We start from the raw sequence: 19,748 nt of genomic DNA, 5'->3' as shown, positions 1-19,748 counted from the left end.
TATGTTCAAGAGCTCCAGGTTCAGTGAGAGATCCTGTCTCAAAACAAACAAAATACAATAACAAATGAAACAGGATGAACAATGCTTTAGAGGTGACAACCAAGGGTACTGACCCACATACACACGTGGACATTCATCCACACATGCAGGTACACACACACCGACATGGACATTCATCCACACATGCAGGTACACACACACACCAACATGGACATTGTTGTGGTTTGGATAAGAATGAATCCCCAAGGTTCATATATTTGAATACTTGGCCATGTGGTTTGAATACTTGTTGGAACTGCTTGGGAAGGATTAGAAGGTGTTGCGTTTTGGTTTGACATTTCCTCCCTATGCCCCGTTTCCTCCATTCTTCAATAGTAATATATATTCTGTGCCATTGTATATTGCAAGCATTGGTTTAGTTTTTTTTTCTAACAGGGGTTAAGAATTAAGACAGTGCCTCGAGGATCACAAGACACTTGGACTTTGGGTGTTTAGGCAATGTTGGGACTGTAGAAGCCTACGGAATCTCGTGAAGTAGGACTAAGTTAGTTTTGCATTATGATGTGGCTACAGGCCTATGGGGACTAGGAATTGGAATTTGGGAGGATGAATGAGAATGCCCCCCATAGGCTCAGATATTTAATACTTGGTCTCTAGTTGAAGGAACTGTTTTAGAAGGATTAGAGTATGGCTTTGTTGGAGGAGGTGTGTCATTAGGGATGAGCGTTGAACTTTCAAAAGACCAGCCATTCCTTGTGTTCTCTCTGTGCCTCCTCCTTCCACATAAAGATGTGAGCACTGGGTGGCCTGTGTTCTGCCATCATATGTTCTAGCGCTCCAAAACCATAAATCAGAAATTAAACCATTTTCTTTGATAAAATGCCTTGGTGTGATGTCTATTCTTGGTTGTCAACTTGACTACATCAAATATTATTTTAAAATGCAAATAATTATACATGCCCATGAGGAATTTTTTCTTAATTAAATCATTTAAAGTGGGGACCCACTTGTAATCAGATTATGACCCAATGAGAAAATCCACCTTTAATCTGTCCATACCTTCTACTGACAGCCTATATAAAGGGCACGAAAAAAAGGAAGCTCTCTCTCTTTGCTTGTTTTCTCTTGTCCTCTCTAGCAGATCCAGTTCTTCATTGGCATTGGAGCCTACTTCTTCAAAATTCAAGCATATGATAAAGACTGGATGAGACTGTTGGGCTGAACTACTATTATTGGATTAGCTGAACCACAGTCTAAAGATAATTCTAATAAATCTTCTTTCTATACACATAGAGAGATACATTTTAAACATTCTGTTACTCTAGGAAACCCTGACTAATACTCTTAGTCATGGTGCTTTGTCACAGTAATAGAAAATTACCCAAGACAGACAGACATATTCATACATATGTACATGTTTTGTATATATACACACAAAAGGACTCATGTGTAGATTCTGTGGATTATAATAAATTATTCTACCAGTATATTATATAAACTTATGCAAACATATCTTCCTTATTTTCTTTGCTCATTTGCATTCTCAACTTTTTTGTTTGTTTAGTGTATGTGTAGAAAGTGATTGTTAGGATACCACAGTGCACACATGGAGGTCAGAGGACAACTTTCAGTAGTCAGTTCTCTTCCTGCACTGTGTGGGTTCTAGGGATGTTACTTGGATCACCATGTTTGATACTAAGTCCTTTACCTTCTCAGCTTGACCTTGCTTGCACTTTTTTGGTAACTATTTTATCTACAGTACTGCCAGTGACAACCTAACCCTTGTCTTATCTTCCCCCTTTCCCTCCACACACTCTACAATGTTGGCACTCTATCACCTCTTCAAACATATCCTTTGTTGTCTGTTACCACTGTCTCTTTCCAGGTAATACCACAACCCACTTGGATGGCAGGCAAAAAGGGCTGACATGACATTCCCTTAAAATACATTTTTATATTTTTACAAAGGTGTAAAATTTTAATAATCCAGGTCTGTCAGTGAGGCTAAGGTTGGCTTTTATGAGTCATCTAGTTATACAGGATTCAATTGGCAATTTCTAAAACTGTGCATAAGAGCTCTGGGAGGGATATGTAGAGCCAAACTGTCTGACCAGATGGCATGTAGCAAAGTCACCTGAAAAAAGACGTCGTCCATTTTTATTTCACTTCAGACTGTGACTGATTTAGAACACAACTATGTTGGAACAATGATAAACATCCCAGGATGTCAAGTTTCTTCTTAGTTTATCTGTCAGTGTTCAAATTCCTGCACAAAGTGTTATTGAAAAGTCAGTTATGGAAAACACTTAAATACCGTCATCTGGCTTTTAAATCTGCCCTCTAAATTTATGGATTAATTAAAGAGCATTCATGAAAACAGGGGAATAAAATTGCCTAGTCACCATGTAATAATATACTGTCTGAATTCTGGGAGAAAATGTGCTAATGACACCCAGCTGAGCTATTATATGAACACACACAGCACAGAGAAGTCAAACAGAACATTCCCAAAGCACGAGAGAGAGGGTAATTGAAGCCTTCCTCAGAGAGAGCAGTGAGTAAAAAGAGAAGTCTCATGAGCTTTGAGGAAGCATCTTATAGAAGCAATGTTCATCAACAGGTCCACTGGCTCTGTGCCTGGAGGATATGCCTGGGGCGGGGTCAGATAGGCCTGGTGCACATGTAACTCTTATGTCTACTAGTTACATGACCCTAGCAAATGGCACCTCTCTACGCTTTCATTTTCTTGTCTATAAAATGGTAGTATCCATATTCGACCAGCAAAATTCTTGTGGCAATCAGTAGTGTTGTTTGTGTGAAGTGGTCAGTAATTCATCTGGCTGTAAGATCCTCATGACTGTCCCTCTTTCTTCCCACAGCCTTTGATGAACTAGACATTCTTCCCAGAGTGCAGCCTCCTCCGCATGAACATCCTTGTCTATATTGTGTGTTTGGGGGGTTCACCACAATTCCTCTAAAGGGATGTTTACTCCAATAGTTCAGCATTGTTCTACTGAGACTCTACATACTGCAAATGTCACCTGACCCTTTTATGCTGCCCAAAAAGGAAGTCTCTTGTGTGCCTTCTACAGTATCCATGAAGCTGTCTCATTGTGCTTGATAACGCGCACTAAACACTGGAGATGGGATAACATGGTGAATAGAATGAGTTCAGGTACACGTAAATGTTCAAACCAGAGAGATTATAAAACAGCATTCACCACAGGCATAGGATGTTGACCAGATGTGTGAGTCATGTTGGTTGACTTGATGCTTAGCTAGCAATCTTGAAGATGGAACATCAGTCCCATTATACATTGACAGCAGTGAATTCTTCCCTGATTCTGAAAAGGCTGAGAAGTTTACCTGAACCCTTGTAGAGCACCATCTATTGGAGCTCGTAATCTCTTTAGCAAAGGTAAATTCACAGTTAATGGAGCGTTCAGCTATTGCGTATGACTAATCTGCAAATCAACACCAGGGACTTGAGTTTTGTTTTTTATCTTAGGCATCAATGTGTTTTTTAAAATAAACTACAGCGTTTATAGCTAATGTCAGTTTCAAAGCCCCTCTTCAGGATTCAGGACTCTGGGCCAATTCCTGCCATCATATTCCATATCCATTAGAAGAGAATAAAAGTAATTATTAGGTTCCTTCCGGTCTGGGCCAGAGCACTGAGCAGACCTTGGGTGGCAGCTCTGCCCCCAACATCCAAGAACCCAGAGGAAGCAGGGATCCCAAGTGCTCGAACTCAGGCAGTATCCTAGGTAAGCAGACAGCAGGGCCCGCCCTCAACAGGGAGTAACTGGGAACCAAAAGGACCCAGGAAGTCACTCCCGGCCCGGAACACTGGTTCCTTCCGGCCTGGGCCAGAGCGCTGAGCAGATCTTGGGTGGCAGCTCTGCCCCCAACATCCGAGAACCCAGAGGAAGCAGGGATCCCAGGTGCTCGAACTCAGGCAGTATCTTAGAATACACAGCCTTGGTGTATCTACTCATCAAGCATACTGAGCAGACCTGCCCAAACCTCTGATGTCCTGGAATTCCATCTGGATTCAGTGAAGACACAGCATCAGAGGCTTATCAACTTACTCTCCCCCCCCACCCCTCTTCTAAAATCTCAACGCCCTTAATCAGCTTGAAGAAGTTAAAGAAGAGTCAGCGCCCCTATTCCCTGAGCTTGGGGACTAATGTGGTTAATAATGGTCTGTCTTTCTAGGGACAAGTAGTGGTTTTGTTGGAACAGGGGGGATTAGCTAGGACTTACTGCATAGCCATAACCTACTGGTAGAAATCTGTATAATTATTATCAAGATGAAGTTATAAATTCTTAAATGGTACAAAATTTACTTTGATCTCAAATTTAAGGTTTTCATTGGTACGAGCCTCTTATTAATATAAAAATTAGATGAATATTGATACACTCATGGGCATTGTGCCTGTATAACACATTTAGGAATACAATGCCTAGACCCAGCCCTTTTTTAACTTTTTTTAACTGATTTGGGACGGTTAACCTATGAGTTAAGGGACTATAGCAAATTCATATTTTTGAGTTTATTGTTAGGGTGCTTTCCATATTTTACTTAGAAATAGCTGGGAGGAGTTAACAGAAAACAGTCCAGGTTACCTTACATGGATAGTTGGTTTTCAAAACATCAGAAGTCCATAGAACTGATGCTACAAATATTTATATATTAATGTTCATATTGATTAGAGACCTGTCTGCTCCTGACAGCTTCCTGTCGTGGATTCTAAGAAGAAATTGAGCATCCTTGGAGTTACTCCAGTTGTGTGGTAACAGCCACTAGGCAAGAATTGCCTCTCTCTATCTACAGACAAATTACTGTCCAGAAAAGGACACACATGCAGAATAGTCGACTGATTATATCTGCCTAGACAGAGTAATCAGTCCTTAATAATCCTGCATCACCAAGGTCTGTCAGATGATTCTGGGCCAGAAGGCTGAAGATTTGATGCTCCAACGTTTGGTAGTATAGGGGCTTTTCAGGTGTTCAGAGGTCTCTATAAATTGGCTAAGTTTTAGAAGCTATGCTTTGTGCTTCCCACAATTATAGTTAACTCAGTCATTCTGGATTTCTGACGGGGTTGAAAACTTATAGCTATTTACCGTAAGAAAAAAGATTTGAGTGGATGGTCGTCAGCTGACATTCATCCTAAAGCCAGGTTCAGAACTAAATGTTTTAGTTAGGATAGATGACAGAGGAGCTGGTTAGTCAACAAAATGATGGACTGGGTATTAGGACTATCTTGTACCTCACTGGTACAAATTGGCATAATTATGCTCTAATTGTATTTTGAGAGAAAAGTTTCATTTTAACAGGAAGGGTGATGTGTAGGAGGAGCTAAGGTAGGAGGAGTACTGAGAGGAAGAAAAGGAGTAAGAAGAGGAGAAGAAGGAGAGGAGAAGCTAGGTGATGAAAGAGAGAAAGAGGGGGGAGAAAGGGAGGCAGATGTTCGTGTATCTCCACCAGTCAAAGATAGTTGTTATATCTAGGTTGGTCAGTGGGTTACACCTCTGATTGAACAATTCCAAACTTATAAAGCCTATGATTAACATTATTTTTAAAAAATGTATAAATGCAAAAAGGGAAAGGGGGCATGGAATAGGGGTTTTCTAAGGGGAGGGGAATGGGGAAAGGGGATGGCATCTGAAGTGGAAATAAAATATCTAATAAAAATTATTTTAAAAAAGTAATTATTAATTAATTTTAAAAGGGCAAGGGAACAAAACAAGGACTTGAAGATGAAAGACAGACAGGCAACATCTGTGGCGGATTTCACTAAGTAATGGCTGGCCCTTACCTCTGCTCAAGTTGACCTCTGGTTTCCTCGTGGGTATCACCCCGTCATTTGTGGGGCTAAGTCCAGGTGCAGTGTGAGAGCGGCAGTGACCAGGTTCACTGGCTTCACCTGTTTTCTGTTCAACTGATTGAAGAGCACATAAAATATCAAAAAGCATAAGAGAGGCCATGGGAACGCTGGAATTTCAGATCATTCAAGCAAGTAGGATCAATTTAATTTAAACAGATTCACATTAAAGTGTGGCTCATTTCTAAAAACAAATAGAGATCAGACAGCTTCCAAGCTATGATTCTTTTTTCAGAGGAAAACACAGCACACCATAGTCGATCATGAAAGGAGGAGACACATGCAAAGAAAGACTTTCATGAAAATAAGACAGCAGCCAATGCAGAGATAGTTGCCGAGCGCACATGCAATGGTGACATGAGTGGAGAGGCAGCTGAGCTGCCTTTTGCTTTCTGGAAATGTGTGTTCTGTATTTTATGACGCCAATCATTACTGCTTCTTTAGAGGCTAACCCTACTCCTACTGACCTCACCCGGAGCATTCCATCCATTAGTAACTTTAATGATTTGACCTCAGTGCTCACCCAATATGAGCAGAAGCCATAAGAGGCTGTCACAGAATTCCTATCAGTTTGACAGTACACACTCCTACACAAATTTCTATTCTATGATGCTGATTACTACCATGGACTTCCGAGGCACAGAGGTCCAGGTTCAAGTTCCACGCTGTTCCTTTGGCTTACCTATCTGTCAAGAGAGATGTAGAATCAAAGGTATCCGGGGGATTAAATGAAGTACTGTATATACAGAGCATGCTGTGCTAACCAGTGCTCCTATGTACTTGGTAGCAATATCTACTGCTGCATGGTCGGGATGATAGTAAACATTTTGCACATTTTGCCACTCAAGCCCAAGTCAACACTGTTAACCAAATGTAAAGTCAATTACCTTTGTCTTTAGTGTCTGACAATTCCCTGTCTTCCTCACTGCAGTTCATCTGAAGGCCTGTGCCTCTAACTTCATAATTCCCATAACTGTACATACATCATCTGTGGTTGACTCAGTCAATAACACGAGACTGAGATTTGTCTTCTGGATCAATCTCCAGTCTGCTCCTCCACTTCTGTGCTTCTCCCCTTTTTCCTCCTTTTCCCCACCTTCTAACATCACAATGTGGCTAATCCAAGGACTACACTTTGAGAAAAAATCAGAGCTGTGATACCATCTCTAACTCTTGACTAGTGTAAAATAAGTTTCTGAGAGATAATTAGTGGTTTGGGAAGAAATACTGTGGTATCTATGGTGGATCTCAGTGAATGAAATGACAAATTGACTACTATTGATCTTAATACAAACTTGGAAACAAAAAAAGAAATTCATGCCGGGCAGTGGTGGCGCACGCCTTTAATCCCAGCGCTTGGGAGGCAGAGGCAGGTGGATTTCTGAGTCTGAGGCCAGCCTGGTCTACAGAGTGAGTTCCAGGACAGCTGGGGCTACACAGAGAAACCCTGTCTCAAAAAAAGAAAAAAGAAAGAAAGAGAGAGAGAAAGAGAGAGAGAAAGAGAGAGAGAGAGAGAGAGAGAGAGAGAGAGAGAGAGAGAGAGAAAGGAAGGAAGAAAGAAAGAAATAAATTCATAAAGCTCATATATATATATATAGAGAGAGAGAGAGAGAGAGAGAGAGAGATACATTTTTCTTTGAGCATTAGGTTTCTTCATATGTCCTATATACAAGCTGAAACCTTAACATACAACACCACAGTTTGGAGACCACTTCACTTCCTGACAACCCCATTACAGTTGGCTGTGTTTCTGAGTAAGGTTTATGACATTAATGAGTGGAGGATATGGAACTCACATATTTTTCTATAATTATAATATCAGATCAATGGTTAGCTGTGAGCATCTGCCTCTGAATATGTCAGGCTCTGGCAGACCTCTAAGGAGACAGCTATATCAGGCTCTTGTCAGCATGCACTTCCTGACATCCACATCAGCGTCTAATGTGATGTATTTAAGGTTTAAATAAGCAGTGGTTTGGGGATTTGCGTAATAGTGCAGTTGACTGAGCAATGGCAATCACCAGGATGTTGGGGCCAAGAACGCAGTTGACTCAGCAACTGCTGAACAAGGCTGAATTTTTGCAGTACCAGCAGACATCTGGGGCTATCTTAAGTACCAAAGTCTGCAAGGAAATGAGGCTTTTACAGAAATAAGCCGAACACCAATGAACAAATACTATATGTTCTCTCTCACATGTGGGATCTAGATGCAAACTCACTTTTGTGTGCAGATAGAAAAGTGGGTGGTGGCTTGGAATAGAAGGAAGAGGGCTTGAGGGATAGAAAAGGCAGAAGAGATGCTGTCACGGGAGTGGCATAACGTGGGAGGGTTGTTTCTGAGGGAGGAAGGGAACCGAGAAGAGGAGAGTGGGGAGGAGGGGGCAGGTTATAGATGAAGCAGAACAAAAGTACATTACATATGGATATAAATTTTGTAATTAAATCATTACAGTGTATGTTAACTAAAAATTTTAGAGAGATGTGGCTAATAACGATATAATTAATAATGATGATAACAATAAAAAGAAACAATAGTTAAATAGCAGCCACCGAAACAAAAACTAGTCTAGGAAGTCATGCATTCATCTCATCACTCTGATGATCCCTTCCTTCTCCTCTGCTAGAGAAACAAAATGAACTGGCCCCATCCTAAAGCATACGGACAGTCCCGAGATGCTCAGCAGCAGATGCAAACGATGCCAGTGGCTTTAACTAAAACCAGAAACCATCAAAATCCATGGAAGCAGAGTAAAGACAGAGCAAAGTTCATTTTCAGCCCACAGTCACTTTGGAGAGTGTCTTTGTGTCTTGATCATTCTTTGTAGATAATCAATTATTGCCTCAGAAACTCACCATGACAAAACTCCCAACTAACATCATGTGCCTCCACAGTGAAGATGTTCTGGTGTTACCTTTGACATTGAAGCATGGCCCATGGAACCCAGAATTAATTACAAACTCGGGGCCACAGCTGTTCAAGGACAAATTCTATCTCCTACTGTGGTGAGAGTCATCTTTCTTAAACTTTCTGATCACATCTTCAGTCTACTCTAAAACTTTAAGGGAAAATATTTCCCATGGCAGAGTGGGTACTGCACAGAGGTCTGTAAGTCTGCCTCTCTGACCTCACCTCTGTCTGTGTCCCTGTCTCCCTGCCCATCCCTGCTTCCCCTTTCTTTCACCCAAATCTATTACACAAGCTTCCTCTCCAAACTTGTGTGAGCAGTACCTCCCCAGCCCAGATGGCCTCCTAGCTGTTCTTCAGATCTCCTGCAGGTGACAGAGTTGTTGCCCTCTGCCCTGCCTCATGACCTCTGCCCTGACTCATCACTCTGTTCAAATGTACTATCTGCAGAGAGGCCAGCCCTCAAAAGGCATCCCTTAGATAATCATTCTGCCTCCTCAGGTCTGTGCCCCCAGATAACCCACCATGCTTACTTTCCATTTGTTAAACATGTTTCCTCCCTGATTGTAAACTTCGTATTGTCGAGGACTTTATGATATTCACACCGGGAACAGGTTTTGACAGAAAGCCTATGCCTAGTGCACAGCGGCAGGAGGAGTCTACTGGAACAGACACTGAGTGCTTCTGCATTTGTTCAGACTTTATACTTAGACCTCAGCTCAGATTTGGTTTCCATTCAAACCTGTTGCATGCTGTGCACATAACAACAAACCAAATTTTACTTTAGTTATTCTTAATCTGCACATAAAAAATACAAACTGAAGCTGCAGATATAGGGCCATTGCTGGAACACCAACTTAAGCTCTAGGTTCAGTCCCCAGCAACACACACACACACACACACACACACACACACACACACACACCAGAACTTACTTCTATAAGCCTTTTATATTGTAACCAACAGAAAACTACTCTTCCTTTACTTTATGTTCACAATCTGTAAATATATCTCTATAAATTTTCTAGAACCATGAACGTTTTGTTAGCCACAGCAACACAGATGAGAAAGACAGGAAGCCGAACACAATAAACTTTTACTCCCACCCTGCCTTCCTGTAATAGTTAAACTTTGAGCCAATTGTTTGTAAATGAGAAAAAAATTAGTTTACCAAGACTCATGAAAAATCTGCAACTTTTCATCCAGGAATTATACTTCATACAACCTATCCTAAGCAAACATGTGTGAATTTGAAATAAGTTGGGTAATCAAACACTTAAGTACTGTTAATCATAGTGAGTATTTAAAAATCTATCACAACAAAATGGAAAGGTGTTGGGTATTCAACAGTAGGGAAGTGGTTAGATCCTGAGGAAAGCGAGGGACGGCACACATGGACATTGAGGATGCTGACCGAGGCCACACAGGGGTGATTGTGGTCATACATTGAAACATAAGGCAGATTGTGCTTTATAAGTACTTTCTACATTCATAAAATAAGACAATAAACTATAAAATGTCAGTTTGAAAATTTAAAAACCAACCAAACATTGAAAGTAATTTTGCATTTAAAATGCATGAAAAAATATTTAAATTTTTCTCTAGTTTATGAATGTTATCCATGTATATTATACAGATATTAATGAAAAATAAACATTAAAATTAAACTTAGCTCATGCTTTAAAGCTTAACAAAGATAAAAGCTTATCCCTTGCCATCTAGTGACAAGCCTATATTAATAAAAAGATAACAAAACATTTGTAAAAATAGAGATATCAAGTGAAAAATATTTACTCATGTATTGAGAAAATAATAAACAAATATACTTATCATTTCTAAAACATGAGAAATAAAATCTACTGATATGCTCAGCTTCTGTTACTTTATTCATCAGCATATTACAATCAATTTTATAGACACCTGCTTAATAAAAATTATCTACATATATAAATACAGGTGAAAACCTATGCTTCGAATATTTCAAATAACGTGGCCCTTTCTGTCATATATTTTGATCACGGTGTTTAAAGGATGAGTTGTTTACTAAGTTCTACTCTCGGCTGCTTGCTGCCTATGTCAAGTGACTCATGCATGCAGAATTTGTTTGAAATGATTAGAACATTGAATAGTGTCCCCTGCTTCAAAAGCTATGTCCTTACCCTCCAGATCTACGAGTGTTACTTGGCATTGCAACCGTGGTAAGGAGCCTCGGTATGAGGAGTCTATGTGTGCACCCATGTGCACTATGAGACAGGGGCAGAGGGGCAGGAGATGGAGGAGGCATGACTAGGGGAGAAAAGTCTGAGGGAAGACAGGATTTGAAATGAAGCTGGTAGGAGATTGGCCCAAGTTAGATGGGAAACTGGAGGAAGGAAGAGGTTGAATTTTCTTCATGCTTCCAGAAGCAATGCAAGCCATCCTTTATGTTGGTTTTAACTCTACAGGGTTCCAATTTTCATCTTAAGAAGCATTATACAGTAAGCATGTTCTCTCAGGCATTAAGTCTGTTAGACTTTATTGTAACAGTATATTAGTATAGCAGTAATATTAAAATTAGACAAAACACTTATTTAAGTATGTTATGTTCCTATATGTTTCATTAATATGCATAATATATGTACTGTCCTTGAAAGATTTATTACTTACACATATGTGTATATATATCTACATAAAAGACATATATGTACACATATACATATATATGTTGATTATATACACAATAATGTACTTGACATTAAATGTACATTTTACCCATGTTACAAAGTATAAAATGGCCTTCTGCTCATCTTAAGAAACATAGTCTCTACAACCTTGCTTATTTATGTGACTGTATTGTGGGCCACAGAACGGGAACAGTTTCTAAGGTGGTTCTGGATTCCCTGAGAGTGCAGATCTGCTCAGTGGAAAGACTCCCTAACTCCAATGCTGGCACAGTGGGGTTTCCTCAAACCATTACCCTTAATCCCAGACACTCGTTTTTCTAAATATATGTGAATAATTTATTACTGAAATAACTTTCAGAGCAAATATGATCCTAAAAACAGTCCATGTATACTTTGTTTGAATTGTAGTAAAGCAATAAACTTAGGAGTATACACAAGTGTGAGTGTAGACACAGCTCATAAAACCCCAAGGGAAAAGGGAGATTTGAGCAAGCTGGTGACAGAACATATGTGCCATCAAAGTGTGGAGAGGGTACTGGGCCTGGGCAGAAAAGAGGAGCAAGGATCCAGGCTGAGGGTGGAAAACTGTCAACAAATACAAATTGCACATGCAAATATCATAGTGAATTCTAATATTCTGCATGCTAATTTTGAAAAGAAAAATATCTAGTTTTCTGAAGTTAAAATAATGACAAAAATCAATGTTACATCTGAGTGTTTTTCCAGTGCTGGAGCTCAAACCCAGGGCCACGTGCTGGGCAAGCTCTGTACCACTACGCTATGTCCTCAGCCTGCACGGTGGCCTTCTTTGTTACTAACTTGCGAAGTTTCCTAGATCTGTTATACTATACCAGAATATAATGACTAAATCCAAGATCAAAGATTTTAATTATTTTTATCAAAGTGTTTCAAGAACATTTTAATAGAAATTTTAATTTGCATGAAGCAAATCCTTTTGAAATGCCAGTGCTCTGTAGAATAATTTGAGGGCCAAGATTGATAAGACTAAGGAACTAAATTCCTCTGGTCTTTTGGACCACTTAAAAATATAAAAACCATTTTTAGCTTATACTACCTATTTTTGAGGGTTTACTTTCAGGTCATGTCCCTGTGTAGATCACCAATCCAGATCACCTTTGTTGTGTTCCCACTTTTAAGCTCGAATCCAGCCTCATGAAACCTTGCTTTCCGTTTTTAAAAGATCTTGAGATTATAATTTCATCATTTTCTGCTCCCTTTTCTTCTCTGATTTTATATGTAGTTAATGACTTTAGCCCCGTCGTTGACCCTTCTTAACATGTTCTGGAAGGAGTTTCCCTTACAGATTCGTTTTGACTATACTACCATGATATACTACAAGGTTACATTAACAGTTCAACAGGAAGATAATACTCGATATTCCTACTTTTTAAAGATCTAAAAAGTATAGCAATTAATAGGACTCAAAGTTTAAAAAAAATAGCTGGACTTTATAATATTAAAATGTGAAACAACTTTATCGTGGAACCCAGAACATCAGCAGGCATTGTCGGGGGAGGGGCAACTAGGGGAGGGCGGGGCTTGGTGGTTTGGTAGAGTTCAGAATCCTCTTTGAGAAGCAGCTGTCAGGCAGGCACAGTTCACCTGTCTACACACTCAGCTCAGCCCCCTGCTTGCTTCTAAGAGGTGACAGAAGCCTGTGGCTGCCCATGCATCTGTGGTCCTGGGGACATGCTGTCCTGCACTCTAAATGTCTCTCTTCAAACACTACCTGCCCACACACCCTCAAAACCCGGGGATAATTAAAGAGCTCAGAGTCAGGGAATATTTGAGAGTGAAGATTGAAAGATCTTGGAGAATTTTCATATTTTTATCGAATCTAAGTTACAGTGACAGTGAGACAATAGAAGTCTCTAGAAACTCTGAAACCTCCCAGCCTGACCCAATGCCAAATGCTCTTGGCTGTACAGTTCTCAGCAATGTAACCCTCTTAGAAATAGCTGCTTCTCCTGGAGAGCAGAGATGATGGTGCTTATGAGATGCAGTGAGTTCATAGCCAGTGTACAACCATGCATAAGACATGCTGAGCAACCGTCCACACGAGCTATGCACATAGAAATGTATACATGACTCAGAACAAAGAGCAATGTTAGTATCAATCTCTAAAAAGCCAGACGTGATCTTTGACTTCACACATGTATTGTGTTTTATTTGATTCTTGAGATAGAATTACCATAGGAAGGAATTTACAGAAAATAAGAAACAGGCTATTTAAGAATGATGAGGCGATTTTTAAAATGTAATAGAAGGGAAACAGCAAGCTGAAAATACATGTGTAATTCTGTGACAAGAAGAAAGGGAAATATAGAATCCTTCCAGAATCATCCAGCCGATTGCTCGGGCAGTAGCAATGACCAAATCAGCTTCCATGCACAGGTACAGCGGCATGTTACCTCATGGGCTGTACTTACCCTCTTCTTCCACCCCAGGGAGACCTGCTTCCTTCTGGAGCTCACTCTTAGCCCTCACCTCTGAAGAAGCTGCCCGCCTGGACTCCTTGGACTCACTCTCAGATAAAGCTTGGGTTCCCTTTGTTGGTTTCCCCTCAGTAACATGCATACCGCTGAGCTCTGTCAACCAAGGTCCGTTATCTCCCTCTAGTTTTGTTATTTCTTGCTCTTCGATCTCAGTTTCCACGTACTCCTCGGCTGGAAAGTATGGTTTTCCTGGGTCATCGTTTTCCCGCACATCTTGAGAATAGGAACTTCTGGAACTTTCCCCTTCACTGTTTATGGAGTCGCCGTCCCCGCCCACCTCCGTAGACTCATCTTCACTTTCGCTAGAATCGGGGTGACTTCTAGATGAGATTGATGACATGGTTTTCACATCTACAAAAACAAAAAATGATAACATCTTTGTTATATCCTGAATTTATCAGCTGACGTGGAACTAAATTGGGAAATAACCATATTAAACCTTTAACAAATGTTAGGGGAAATTGTTCACTTTCTCAATACATTCTATATTATTATCGTAATAAAAGAAAAAACTAATCTATAAACCACCAGGGATTTTTTGTTTTATTTTGGTTTGGTTTTTTGTGTTTGTTTTGTTTGTTTGTTTGTTTGGTTGGTTGGTTGGTTGGTTGGTTTTGGGGGGGGGGTGTTGTTTTATGGGGGATCTTTGTTCTTTGTTTTGTTTTCTCTTGTTATTTTGACGTGGGGTCTCATTATGAGCCCCACACTGCCTTTACTTTCCAAGTGTCCCAACTTCTACCTCCCAAGTGATGTTATTACACGTGTGTGCCCCATATCCAGCTTATGAATCATGGAAGATTTTAATAAACCGCATTTAACTGAAAACTAACTCCAGGTTTGTTTGACTTGTCTTTGTGAACCTCTAGAATGGCTAGACATATTTTCATTATTGGAAATTTTGAATAATGGTTTGATTTTATTTTTAAAGAATACACATTTTCTTCTTCTCTTGGATAGCCACATCAGTCAGTTCAATTATTTTATCTATTTTAAAACCTACCATCCTAGAACACTCTGGTGTTTGGGTACCTCAGAACTGCATGTACTGCCCGAATATCTATCAACAGGATGATTTCCACGTCGTGCTCTGTGAGTTGTTCACATGATAATAAATAGATACCCCCTCTGTCTTTCTTTAGTAGCTTCTATTAGGTATATTATCTTATTTCAAAAGGCTGACAACTCACCCTGGTTAAATTTTGAGTAAGGTCAGTAAAGAAAGAAGGGGAACTGAGAGGCCTCAAAGTGGCAAGTGGACCTTCCATCTGATGCAAACTCATTTCCGTTACCAGCCTGCTGTAATTTATGCTCACTCTCGCTCGTTCCCATTTCTATAGAGATCCTGGGGTAACATGGAACCTAGAGAAAAAGCTTCAGGATAGTGCAATGGGATTTCCACCATAAGTTGTATTTTTTTTCTTTTAGAAATAAAGCACAATTTATATAAAATGTTTGTGCAAAGCAATCTTGAGGACATATTTGAAATTGTCTGTCATTAGAATAGAAAGGTTACTGGAGGCATACAGAAAAGCAACAGCCTCCTGCTTGACTCTTTGTCCCACAGTCTCCTCCACCCCAGCCCTGTGGCTGAGAGACCCTGATGTTGGTCTTCTTGGCCAGGAAAGAATGTCTCCTAGTACCTGAGTCTCTGCCAAGGCCGACTGCATGTTCCCCACTGTTTCTGGTCTCTAGCAGGATCACTGCCTTCCCCTGAACATTCATTCAACTGCCATCTCTCCTTTTTCTTTGTCATTAACAACATCGACTCACTACATGGGCTCACCCACCCATAAATGCTGAGAGCATCCCATGTACCAGGAAATATTCTGCAAAGAAAAAGAAAGCTGTTCTTTGGCTTCTTTGCAGAGTGCATGCTCTTGGGTGACTATTGGCTCTCATTTGCAGAAGAGATGGGTAACTGTACTGTTTATCTGATATTGGTTCATTTTTCTAGCAGGGCCATGAAGACCTCTCAGAAACGGTTGCTACTTTCTTCACTCTCCTTACCATCAGCACCTGCACAGTCTGTCTTAAACCAGTGACAAGAGTGGGCTGGGTTTTCAATAATCCCTACTCTTCAGTATGGAGCATGCTTTTAAAATCTGCTAGTTTCCCATAGTTCCATTTTTTACCTTGTTCTGTTTGTTGTTGTTCTTTAAGCTAGAATCTAAGATATCTTAATTAATTTCAATTAAAACTTTATATCAAGCCCATGGGGCCCAACCCAATAAAGCCCACAACTCTTTCATCTGTAATACTAATGGAATTTTTCTTATTATTAAGAATTCAAAATGAAGTCTTCATGGATAACACTACTATTTTCTTCAGGCATGCCCAGAACTACTATGAGTCCTGTATACTCATGAGTTTGTGAACTGCTTATATCTCATACCAGGTATCAGGGTTCAGGTGAACTCTCCACAGACAATACCTAATGAGACAAGTAACTGATACTCAATGAGCATCCTAGAACAGAGGTTCTTATGCTGTAGCCCCTTAATACATTTCCCCATGTTGTGGTGAAGCTCAGAGAATTATTCTCATGGCTACTTCATAACTGTAATTTTGCTACTGCTATGAATCATAATATGAATATCTGATGTGCAGGATAGCACATGCCTGTAGGTGTTGTGACCTACATGTTGAGACTCACTGTTCTAGAATGAATAGAGACTTTAAAATGTGGAAATACAAACTAAACTAATGCATGAGCCAATCTTCTGTCCTAAGAGCAGGTGTATCATCACCAAAAAATAATTATCACTCACTGAGATATTTCAATCCACCAGTGAGATAAATGTATCCATGAACTTATGAGGACATATCTGCTGACAATGCAGCTACAACGGGAAGAAAGAGCCCCCGAGTGTGTAACCACCTTTACACTGTGTGACTGAACTTGCTAAGCCACATAGTGAACACAGCACTGAGATTAGAAGAAATCACAAGTCGCACTGCTCCACCTGTGCCTTTATGTATTTGTATACTGATCTGGTCAGTCAACCTTTCTTTGGAACTGTACTACATCACAGCATAACTACTTGTACCATACGGGTTCAGGAGTGTAGTGAAGCCAGCTGCTGTGGCACATGCTTCTGTTCCCAGCATGCCGGAAGCTGAGACAGAAGGCTCTCAAGTTCAAGGCCGGCTTTAGAAACATAGTGAGATCCTGCCTTGAAAAGTCAAACTAGAGAACGAATTAATTTGATGATATTTTGTGTAAACGGATCAATTGTGAATTTAACCATTGTTTTCAATCTGTGACTTCCTACCCCAGGAACCATGTTATTAAGAAATGACTGAGGCAGGAGAGATGGCTCAGCAAACAAAAGCACTCACTGTTCTTGCGGGGCTTTTGAATTTTGTTCCCAGCACCCACTTAGCAGTGACTATAACTTCAGTTACAGGGCATCCAAAGCCTTTTCTGGTCTCCACAGGCACCAATCATGTACTTACATACATGTAGGCAAACACCCAAACAAATAAAATAAGAACAAAAAAATTAAATAAGTATGCAAAATTACGCATACAGTCTGTCCATATATTATGGATAATCTCCTTATGGCTCTTCCCCATCCAATTGTGGGCACAATGCACTGCAAGTTCAGTAATTTACAATATGCCAAATCAATGTCACTACAGAAGGGGGTCTTGTCATGTGCTTCTCTTCAATTTCATACGAAGTCAAACCAATATGATCAGAATAAAATACATAGTGTGACTATATGAAATCCTCAAAAAATATATTCAAGTAAGTAAAATCCAAAACTGGTAGAACTCTTGATATCAAGCAAATTAAAAAAATTTTTTTTGTGACTCTGACATTTTTAGATCTATGATATCTACTTCATCGATTGAAAAATACACAAATGAATGCACTTTTAGAAGAAAAAGATGCTTCCGATCTGGCTCTTTTCTCAGTCTGAGAACTAACACTGTCTGTCTCTTGATCTCTAGCCTCTCTTTGATGTCTTCCCTTCCCTCTCATGAGGAATTACCTAGCCTTTACCTCTTCATAGGAATTATTACCCAAAGTGCCCATGAAAAGTGTATTCTTAGTCACACAGTGTTTTCCCATCAGAACTACAGCATCTATCTTTGACAATGCATTTTCTCCTGATAAATTAGTGTCTGGGGTTGCAAACACAAATGCAGAGAGCAGAGCTGTCACTCCTTTTAAATGGCAGGAAGCTGCACACATCATTCCTGGAGCAGGGTCCTCTCTTAGACGTCTATTCTTCATCACTCATGGGCTACAAAACTGAGTTCATCAAAGTGCACTAGTGCAATTGCTAGCTGGCAGTTTAAACAGGGCTGATTTGCCATGAGAGTGACAGTCTGGGCAACTGTTTGCCCCTGGGAAGAGGTGCAGGCAGGTTCAAATGAAACACATCCAAATAAGAACAGCAAGCTTCTTAATAATGTCAATAAAAGGGATGAACGGATATCTGGGATCCAATGCCCAAGCTATGCTTCTCACACATTCATAGGTGAAATGCTGCATTTTCCATGAAATCCACCATGATATTGTTATTTTTTAATAAATGCTATGTACTAGCCAGATAGAATCGCTAACTCTTAAACTTCTCATACTAACAGGCACACTGTTGAGCTGGAATGTGATTAAAATAAAGGATCAGAAGACAGGAGGCCTCCCGGGAACAGACAAGCAGTGAGATTATATTTCAGATACTGGAGAAGTAGCAATGTACATGCACACCCAGGATGCAAAGTGGTCTTTGAAAGGATACTTGGATAATTCCGTTATTGAAATGAGAAGAACTAATAGCTTGCCAGTTCAATTCTGCCTCATAAACTTTCCAGCATTTGTGAAATGATTATGACTATGACCATCCCTAAAATATTGCAATTTTGCCTCTATGTAATAACAGGAATTCTACATAACTGTTTCAATTAATATGCTAAGAACTGCTTATCATGAACATTAATCAAAGATCACAAGAGTACTCAAAGTACTTTGGAAGGCATTTTACAAAACCTCTTGTGATACTATCTCTGTGAGGAAAAAGCAAAACAACCCCCCATCCTGCCCATCCTGGCTTTTTTAGCATGGTTTTGTTTGCTCTTAGTTTGGCTAATTTGAGAAACAAAACTTAATATATGGGAAAGTCTGAAAACTGACCTACTACAGGATATGGTTTACAGGCTTAGCTCAGGCTACTCCAGTAAGCAGAATCACTAAGAGGAGACCTTACAAAGCTTAGGAACAGAGGGGGACATTTATGCTTGGAGACAAAGGTCAATCAAGGAAAATTTAGAAACTGATCATTCTTATTTCCCTTTTGTAAAAACAAAACAGGCTAAAGGAGAAAACAGAGGTAGTGAAAATTCAAAAGGCCTCTGAGCTGTAGAGGCCCCAGAAAGGAAACAAATTCTTTTCATTTGGGTTGAAAGGTTGTTCGAATTTTAGGTACATGAATATTTTTGGATTTTGAAAATGTATGTTTTCTACAAAGTACAGGTTTTGAGGTTTGGTTATAATTGGAACTAAATTGCAGTTCTTTCTGGCTATGTACTGGCTATGTACTGGCTTTGGGAGTATTTAATTTCACTATTTGCAAGCTTATGTATTGTGAAATGTAGATAAAGGAGAATGTAATTGCTTTTAAGGTTGTTTGAGGTAAATGAGGTAATTCATGCAGCATATTTAATGTGGGGCTTAGCACATAAAAGAATCCTAATAAAAAGGACTCAGCTCAGGAGCTCTGGCACTGCCTCCACAGGAGGCCCTTCCAGTCAGTGACAGGCAAGC

General features: G+C 39.9%; 1 protein-coding gene across 4 annotated transcripts in view; it reads right to left on the bottom strand.

Moving 5' to 3' along the window:
• Window positions 1-19,748, bottom strand: part of Erich3 (glutamate rich 3) — a 103,047-nt gene that overhangs the window by 6,648 nt on the left and 76,651 nt on the right. For all 4 annotated transcript variants that reach the window (XM_076933434.1, XM_076933431.1, XM_076933432.1 and 1 more), the window contains 2 exons: window positions 13,910-14,326; window positions 5,826-5,948 (listed from right to left, as the gene is read on the bottom strand). In XM_076933434.1, the coding sequence (XP_076789549.1) occupies window positions 5,826-5,948; window positions 13,910-14,326 (540 nt within the window). The remainder of the gene's footprint in view (window positions 1-5,825; window positions 5,949-13,909; window positions 14,327-19,748) is intronic.

This window comes from Arvicanthis niloticus, chromosome 4, assembly GCF_011762505.2.
Source record: "Arvicanthis niloticus isolate mArvNil1 chromosome 4, mArvNil1.pat.X, whole genome shotgun sequence".
NCBI classification, from domain to species: Eukaryota; Metazoa; Chordata; class Mammalia; order Rodentia; family Muridae; genus Arvicanthis; species Arvicanthis niloticus.
The sequence above is the reverse complement of the archived record's forward strand: the minus strand, read 5'-3'. Positions and strand labels throughout refer to the sequence as shown.